The sequence below is a fragment of the Dama dama genome, chromosome 24, assembly GCF_033118175.1.
Source record: "Dama dama isolate Ldn47 chromosome 24, ASM3311817v1, whole genome shotgun sequence".
NCBI lineage: Eukaryota > Metazoa > Chordata > Mammalia > Artiodactyla > Cervidae > Dama > Dama dama.
The window spans coordinates 12,596,693-12,606,057 of NC_083704.1; the positions used below are offsets into that span (position 1 = coordinate 12,596,693).

Consider the following 9,365-nt stretch of genomic DNA (forward strand, 5'->3'; position numbering starts at 1 on the left):
TTCTTGGCAATGAACTTCTGCTTTGCGTATCATGGGGCCTCCGATGGCCTGGAGCATGAAGAGGCTGGAATAGTGCACTGGAGTGAAAGCCAGACTCTGGAACAAAATAAATATTTGTGGGAGAGAAAACATTTGAGGCATTCTAAGAATAATTCTGCTGCCTACAACATCAGCTGTGGGGAGGGACAGAAGATGAGCGCTCTAGGATTCGGTTTAAGTAGAAATTGTTGTTTACACCCCAACGATGCCTGGAGGGATAAATCCTAGCGGAGGTTCCTTCCAGGGACTGTGATGGACCATGAGGGGTATGGGATGAGAGGCTTCTGCTTTTTAATTCATGTACTTCTGTACTGTTGGCATTTTTGAATCGTGTGTATTTTTCAAATTTAAAAAACGAATTTTTCAAGTTGCTCTGAGATTGGCCTTAAAATATTTCACCAGCATCAGAAGTGTTAGCGGGGAGTGAGCAGTTAGACAGGAAGGCCAGCAGGATGATGTTAAAGCTGATGGGTGATACATGGGTGTTTATTGTGCCAGTGCTTTAAACTTATATTTCAAAATCTCTGCATGCATGCATACCAAGTTGCTTCATTCATGTCTGACTCTTTGCGACCCCATGGACTGTAGCCCACCAGGCTCCTCTGTTCATGGGATTCTCCAGGTAAGGATGGAGCGGGTGCTTTACCCTATTTGAAGGTAAACAGCATGAGTCCACATGAGATTAAAAATCATGGTCTGTTGTAGTTAACACACACAGCAAGAATCAGCTGGGCAGTTGCACACTGTTATCTATAGGATGGATAAACAACCAGGTCGTACTGCATAGCACAGAGAACTATATTCAGTACCCTGTGATAAACCATAATGGAAAATAATATGAGAAAGAATATATATCTGTATCTATATAGAGACAGATATATATATATAGGCTTCCCAGGCAGCGCTAGTGGTAAAGAACCCTCCTGCCATGGCAGGAGATGTAAGAGACACGGGTTCGATCTCTGGGTTGGGAAGATCCCCTGGAGGAGGGCAGGGGATTGGTGTAAAATGACAGGCTTCCCAGATAGTCCCAAGGAAGAAAAACAGCCCAAATCCATTCCAGAAGGAAGGTAATTGAACCAATAAAGCAGTTTTAGATGAGAAAACTTGGAGTCAAGGGGTACTGTAAGTACATTATTCGACAGAGGTAAAGTGATGACTTTTGTTAATTAGGATGCATCCTAAACCCTCTTTCTATTGTGTTTTGTTTTCTCCAGTTCTTCGCCTTCCTGGTTACCATCTGCTACGCTGGAAACACTTATTTCAGTTTTATAGCTTGGAGATCCAGGACCATACAGTGATTCACCATTTTGAAAATTAAAAGGGGGGAAAAAAAGGAAGACTCACTGTAAACAAACAAACAAACAAAAAACAAACCTGTAGGTATAATGTATATTTCCAGAGATTTGTATTTAACTAATGTTTTTATATACTTAGTTAAATTTGCTCACACTGGTTTGTTACAATTAAACTGGATACTTATCTGCTGTAGCTTCTGATGAACTCTTTAACTATCTTGTTGCTGTCTTCATAGACCTTATTTTCTTAGGCAATGTAGAAAGAGATGAACTGCTGATAGGAAGAATGCATCAAGTTTATAAACCGAACTTTTAAAAATGCTAGATTCTCTTTTGATTAAATATTGCAGAATCCAGGGTAACATGGTGTCTCGTTCAAGAAAGGAGACCTTTTGCTGAAGCCTGAGGCTGGGGGCTGCGGGGAGTTCTTCACCCTCACAGGGTTGCCCAGGGTTGATACTGCCGGGAGACACTGTCCACAGGCCAGTGTGTCGGAGAAATCCATCTCCCCAAGCCTGGGGGGTCTTTGGCATCCATGATTCTCACACGATGACCAGTTGGCACCAAAAGCATCTCATGAGCCTAACCTTGAAGCTTAGTAATGAGCCCCCTTAAGTGATGCTCTGAGCATCGTGGCCGATGCGCTGGTGGTTTGGTTTCTAACACTGATTACAATAAACTCGTAACCATTAAAAGAATAAATACTTGCATGCACCTTAAAACCATCCTGCTGAACCCAGAGACAGAGGTCCCATATTGAGTGGAACATGTGTGACCCGAAGGTCCCAAATCTCTAGGCTCCAGCCTGAATCGTTTGTAACATTGTTATCAGCTCTTAGGAGACAGTAGGAAGATGCCCGTTTGGGAGGCAGATGTGCGCTCAGAGAAAGTGTTCTCAGGCAGGATGGCTCTTGCTGGCACGGCAGTGTACCTTGGGTGATTTTTCAAACTGAGCCTCTTTTGAAAAACAAAAAACCATAGAAATGTTAGTGTAGTTGGTGAGGAGGAGCGGGTTCCACCGAACACCCGTGGACCTGGCCCCCCGCCATTCTGCTCGAGCTGCGGTGCTATTTCTTTCTGCTGTGTGGTGTTTGTGCTGGTTTTCCTGTTCCTCTGATTCCTCACCCAAGCTCTGTTTCCCCCTGTATGAGAAGGAGAGTTGGGATTTCTCCAGTGTCTAATGACACCCACCGCAGACCTTTGAAAGGAGCAGTAAAGAATGTTCTTGGCTTGTGGGTCCAAAGTGGTTGCGGGGAGGGGGCCGGGAATGGGGGCACGGGAGGCCTGTCTGAGCCCCACCTGTGGTCTCAATGCTTCGGCTTCTGCAGCTCACACCTGCCTGCGATCTTTCTGGAGTTCTGTTCCCAGGCGTCACTCGGACAGCCTGCGACTTGCTGGTTTTGCAGGAAAAGCTGAAATAACTAGTCAGGGTTTGTGTGCCCCGCCTCCCTGTCCATCTTCCCCTCTCACGCTCGCAGAAGCATATTCACCTTCCAAGTACCTGCCGTGTGTCAATTTTTCTTAAATTGAAATACAGTGGGTTTACAGTGTTGTGTTTTAGGTGCACAGCAAGTGATACACTTTATATATAAGCATATATATTCTCTTTTTACATTATCTCACATTGCCGGGTGCATTTTTAAGTGCTTTGTATTGCAGTTAAGTCTCCATGAAAGGCAGAGAAACTGTAACCTAAGAGTTCTGTTTCTGGAAACAGTCATGAGGAAGAAGCCTGTTTTTATGTTCTCTGTGTATGTGTGTGTGTGTGTGTGTGTGTGTGAGAGAGAGAGAGAGAGAGAGAGAGAGAGAGAGAGAAATTTCTACAGCCATGGCCACATTTATGGGAAGTAGCTTCTGGGGTAAAAGTTTTCGTTAGCCAACTTGAAATAGCCTCCAAATAGACTGCAACCAGCTGTGGACCTTTCCTAAACTGGAAGCACCAAAGGGATCAATTTCAAGGGATCTATTTCAAGAGATCAGTGTTTCATTTGTGTCCATGTGGGGTGGGGGTACTTGCCGTCATGTCTCTGTGGCTTTTCAAGAGCATGACGTTTAGCGTTGCTTTGAAAGTTCACCTCCAAAAAACCACCCAGAAAACAAAAAAAAACATTTATTTTTAGCTGAAAGGAAGTTGTTATTTCTTCTTTTGAATGCTGACTTTGTTCATGAATAATTTTTAAGTGTGAATTTTTAGACAACAAAATGATTCTCTGTTTTTCTGCTGAAGCTATAAGTTTTGAACTGGGCTTAATTTTTCTCTGGAGAAAGAAGGGAAAAAGAAAAAAAAGTAAAGCCACATGCAACACGGCCAGCATAACAAGAAGAGTAGTTTTCTGGGGATGAAAAATATTATTCCAAGTATAATAGAATGTGCTTACACTGTTGTCTGCATTCACCTCTTAGCCCTTCCAGAACCATCACATTCTCTTTGATAGAATGAAACCCGAGGGGGGCGGGTTTCATTTGATGTATTTACCCACTCATGACAAATCAATGAAATGCTTTAGGCATTTAATTTCTCTCTATGGCTATTTCCAACTCTTAGCCCCACAAGGTAAATGTTTGGCCAATATTTTAAAACTGTAAGAAAATCTAGAGGCAAGAATGTTTGGCATCAGTTACTTTTGTACATTTTAAAATTCTCCCTTCATAGGCAACTCCCCGCAGGGTATCAGTGCATAAGCATGTTAAATACACAAGCTATCTCTGCATAGAGTACAGACATTTAACAACACTAACTGAAGATGCAGCCCTGGGTAGGAAATCAGTTTAAAAGTCTGAATTTCTGTTCCCTCGACAATTCTTTGGAGAAGGCAATGGCACCCCACTCCAGTACTCTCGCCTGGAGAATCCCACGGACGGAGGAGCCTGGTAGGCTGCAGCCCATGGGGTCGCTAAGAGTCAGACACAACTGCGCAACTTCACTTTCACTTTTCACTTTCATGCATTGGAGAAGGAAATGGCAACCCACTCCAGTGTTCTTGCCTGGAGAATCCCAGGGACGGGGGAGCCTGATGGGCTGCCGTCTATGGGGTCGCACAGAGTCGGACACGACTGAAGCGACTTAGCAGCAGCAGCAGACAATTCTTAAATTGAAAAGAGATTTTCACAGGAAAAAAACAATCCAGGCACACCTCATTTTATTGCCCTTCACTTTACTGCACTTCACAGACACCGTGTTTTATACAAACTGAAGGTTTGAGGCAACCCTATGTGGGCCAAGTCCATTTTTCCAATAGCATTTCCTCACTTCATGTCTGTGTCACATTTTGGTAATTCTCCCAGTATTTCAAACCTTCTCATTATTATGCTTCTTTCAGTGATCTGTGGTCTTTGATGTTACTGTTTGTTTTCAGGCACCACAAACCGTACCCATATAAGATGATGAATTTAGTCCATAAATGTGTGTGTTCCAACTGCTCGTTCCCCATCTCTCTCCCTCTCCGCAGGCCTCCCTGTTCCCTCAGACAACAGTATTGAGATTAGGCCAGTTAATAACCCTTCAATGACCTCTTAAGTGTTCACGTGAAAGGAAGAGGCACATGTATCTCAGTTTAAATCAAAAGCTAGAAGTGATTAAGCTTAATGAGGAAGGCATGTCGAAAGCCCAGACAGGCTGAAAGCTCAGCCTCTTGTGCCAAACAGCCAAGTTGCAAATGCAAAGACGTTCCTGAAGGAGATTAAAAGCGCTACTGCAGTGAACACAAGAATGATAAAGGGAAACTGCCTAATTGCTGATATGTAAGTTTTAGGGGTCTGTGTAGAAAGAAGATCAAAACAGCCACTTTTCTTGAAGCAGGGGGAAAAAAAAGCCTAATCCAGAGCTAGGTCCTAACTCTTTAATTCTAGGAAGGCTGAGAGAGATGAGGAAGCTGCAGAGGGAAAGTCTGAAGCTAACAGAGGTTGGTTCATGAGGTTTAAAGAAAGAAGCCGTCTCTTTAAAGTTGCAGGTGAAACAGCACGTGCCGACGTAGAAGCTGCATCATGTGCAGAAGATCTAGATAATCCATCAACGTGGCTACTCTAAATAACGGATTTTCAGTGTAGACAAATCAGGCTTCTATTGGGAGAAGACGCCATCTAGCACTTTCCGAGCTGGAGAGGAGAAGTCAGCGCCTGGCTTCAAAGCTCCAGGGGACAGGTTGACTCTGTCATTAGGGGTGAAACACAGCTGGTGATTTTAAGTTAAGTTTCGTATTCACTTACCATTCTGAAAATCCTAGGGGCCCTAAAGTGAAAGTGTCAGTCGCTCAGTCGTGTCTGACTCTCTGCGATCCCATGGACTGTAGTTCATCAGGCTCATGAAATTCTCCAGGCAAGAATCCTGGAGTGGGTAGCCATTTCCTCCCCGGGGGGATCTTCCCGACCCAGGGATCGAACTCAGGTCTCCCACCATGCAGGCAGATTCTTTACGGGCTGAACCACCAGGGAAGCCCCAGGGACCTTAAGGGTTATACTGTATCTACCCTGCCTGTGCTCCGTCAGTGAAACAACAAAAGCCTAGATGACAGCACATCTGTTGACAGCATGGTTTACTGACTACTTTAAGCCCACTGTTGAGACATACTGCTCAAAAAAAAAAAAAGATTCCTTTCCAAATATGACTGCTTACTGACAAAGCACTAGGTCACCCAAGCGCTCTGGTGGAGATGAATACGAGATTAATGTTGTCATGCCTGCTAACACAACACCTGTTCTATAACCGATGGATCATGGAGTCATTTCGGCTTGTTATTTAAGAAATATATTTTGTAAGGCTTTGACTGCTGTAGATAGTGATTTCTCTGACAGATCTGGGCAAAGTCAGTTGAAAACCTTCTGGAAAGGACTGTTTTTAACAACTGATGTCATTTAGAATATTCGTGAATTGTAAGAAGAGGTCAAAAGGCCAACATTGCCAGCAGTTTGGAGAAAGTTGGTTGCAGCCCTCGTGGAGGACTTTGGGGGATCGAGGCTTCAGCAGAGGAAGTAACTGCAGATGTGGTGGGAATTGGAGGAGAGCTCACTAGAAGTGGAGCCTGAGGCCTTCCCTGGCTGTCAGTGGTTAAGACTCCGAGCTCCCAATGCAGGGGGCCCAGGTTCGATCCCTGCTCAGGGAACTAAGATCCCACATGCCGTGGAGCAGCCAGCAAAGAGCCAACCGGCAGATGGGGCCCAGTGCTGCCTCTCCTCTCCTGATGAAACTTTAATGCGTGAGGAGTCGCTTATGGATGAGAAAAGACAGTGGGTCCTTGAGATGGAATCTGCTCCTGGTGAAGATGCTATGAAGACTGTTGAAATGACAACAGGGGATTTAGAATATTACATAAACTCAGCTGCTAAAGCAGCGGCAGGATTCAAGAGGACTAACTCCAATTCTGAAAGAATATCTGTGGGTAAACGCTACCAAACAGCACTGCCGAGTGCAGAGAAATCATTTGTGAAAGGAAGAGTCAATCTATGAGGCAAACTTCACTGTTGTCCTATTTTAAGACTAAGACAGCCACTCCAAAATTCAACAGCCACCACCTTGACCAGTCAGCTGCCGTCAACATCCAGGCCAGACCCTCTACCAGCAAAGAGCTTATGACTTGCTGAAGGCCAGAGGATTGTTAGCATTTTTTTTAGCAAAAAAGTATTTTTAAATTAAGTATGTACATTGTTTTTTAGACATAATGCTATTAGTAGACTATAGTATAAACAGAACTTTTATATGCGCGGAGAAACCAAAAAAATGTGTGTGACTCTCATTATTGTTATGGTCTGGGACCAAACCCACCCAGTGTCCGAGGAAAGCCCACATCAGCCTAAATGCACACAGATGCACAGTGAAAAAGGGCAACCTGAGAAATATTTCCTAACTTGGTGTTACGTAAATATTCTGGCTACATTCTGCTGCCGAAGTAATTGTAAGCAGACAGAGGTAAAAGAAGGTAGATTACTCTTCCAGAGTTGATGACTTTGGACAATGAGAAAGATCAGAATATCTGTTGTTAAAAGTAAACTTACGTATTTGGTGTATATAAAAGAGTATCAGATTTGAGGGAAAGTGCTTGGCAACCCAGAGGCGATGATTTTTCAGAAACTTAAGGTGAGTGGCAGGAAAGTTGAGGCATTCATTTCATTTGGAAGGTGTGTTTCATGTCAATAGCAGACTTCTTTTCTAGAATATTCAGAGTAACAGTTAAGTCAGGATGTAGCAGACCTTGCCACTGCGTCCTTAGCATCCCTTCTTCCTCTTGTCATCTGACTGCCCTAGTTTTTTTTTCAGTGTCCACACCACCCACTTATACCCCAGCGACTTCAGGGAAAGCCAGCTCCACTGTGCCCTGGGATGGAGCGTGTGGCCAGGGCTAAGTCCATCCCACCCTGGCCGCAGCAACTGGCTCAGGAGCATGTGACCCAGGCTTGCTGGGGAGTTCTGAGGAAATGTACAAGCGGAAAGCTGACAATTATCTTGTGACCACGAGGAGGAGCCAGCCATGGGATGAAGGCAACTGGAAGAAAGATGAAGATGGAAAGACACTTCATGAAGACACAGTGGAACTGCCAGCTCCTCCTCCAGCCTAGTGGACAGAAAACATCTGTACTGTGAGAATAGGAAGTAGGTGAACACTGCATAGGCTGTGGGAGTGAAGTGGCACAACAGTTCCAGAAACCTGAGTGTGTGTATGTGTGTATATCTATGAGGAGTCTTAAAAATACACATTCCCTTTGATTTGGGGATCCTTCTCTTAGGAGTCTTAAGATTCATGCCTATAGATGCTAATCCTGGTCTTATGTATAATAGGAAAAAAAATTAAGTAGCCTACAACCCTAATAGTAGGAGAATGATGGGTCAATGAATCATTGAACGAAACTTTATAAATGAATGCAGTACAACCCAAGTTTATTCAGAATCAGAATTGGCTAGCACCATCATTGATGATTTAACTTTGTATTTCTCTGGGTCAGGAAGATCCCCTGGAGAAGGAAATGGCAACCCACTCCAGTATGCTTGCCTGGAAAATCCTATGGACCAAGGAGCCTGGTAGGCTACAGTCCATGGGGTCGCAAAGAGTTGGACACGACTGAGCGACTAACACTTGTATTTTTAACACATTTTTTAAGCTGTGCTTGAACTGTGGTTGGTAGGTTGATTACAAAATTGAAAATCAGTTGTTAAGCTGCTGTCTCTTTAAATATATAGAATGAGGAAAAATAAGCTATACACACACTAAAAAAATCAATGCTGCCACAGAAAACTCTGTGAGGAGTTTCTAACAGGAAATTGTGGTGTAACTCAGAGCTTAATTGTAAAGGATCATGCGGTGATTTTTAATTTCTTTGTTTTTCCTGGAAAAGAAAAAAAGAATACACAGTGAGCATTTCTGTTCAGACTTAATTTTAATGTAATACAACAGTGAAATTGATCTGACCTGTTTGATAGTCACAGTTATTCTTGGGCTGCATGGCTGTGCTGTGCTCAGGTGTGTCTGACTCTTTGCGACCCCATGGACTATAACCAAGTTAGTGGGCCCCCTCACTCTTGTGAGTGCACCCACCTAAGCCCTTGCTTCCCAGGGGGCAGCCCTTCGCACCAAGAGGGCATCCCATTGTGTAGATATATCCATGTACTTGGCCACAGGTCTGATCTGTGGAGCCTCTTACCCTCCAGGCCAGCACATGGCTCTTGTGCTGCCAAGCCTCTCACTCCAGCTTTTTAAAAAAAAGGAAAAAAAAATGTATTTGGCTGCACCAGCTCTCAGCTGCGGCATGCAGGATCTAGTTCCCTGACCAGGGATCGAACCCCAGGTCCCCTGTATTGGGAGCGTGGAGTTTTAGTCCCTGAACCACCAGGGTAGTCGCTCTCACTAAAGCTTTTAAGTGATCATGATAAAGTGATTAACACAGAGTGGACCACCACCACTGATCTAGGCTGGGTGGCACGTGGGCCAGGGGCAGTCAGAGAAACCCAGCCCAGTCTCAGCTCCACTGGACTTGGAAAAGACAGTGGTTCTCAAACTCTGAAATGCATCTGAATCAGGTAGGAGGTTGAGGGCTGACCTT

The 9,365-nt window shown here is 44.2% G+C and overlaps 1 protein-coding gene across 2 annotated transcripts in view; it reads left to right on the forward strand.

Moving 5' to 3' along the window:
* CMTM8 (CKLF like MARVEL transmembrane domain containing 8) overlaps window positions 1–1,530 on the forward strand; it is a 151,161-nt gene extending 149,631 nt beyond the window's left edge. For both annotated transcript variants that reach the window (XM_061129089.1, XM_061129088.1), the window contains one exon: window positions 1,257–1,530. In XM_061129089.1, coding sequence (XP_060985072.1) covers window positions 1,257–1,340 — 84 coding nt within the window. In that variant the 3' untranslated portion in view covers window positions 1,341–1,530. The remainder of the gene's footprint in view (window positions 1–1,256) is intronic.
* Window positions 1,531–9,365: the final 7,835 nt, after the last annotated feature.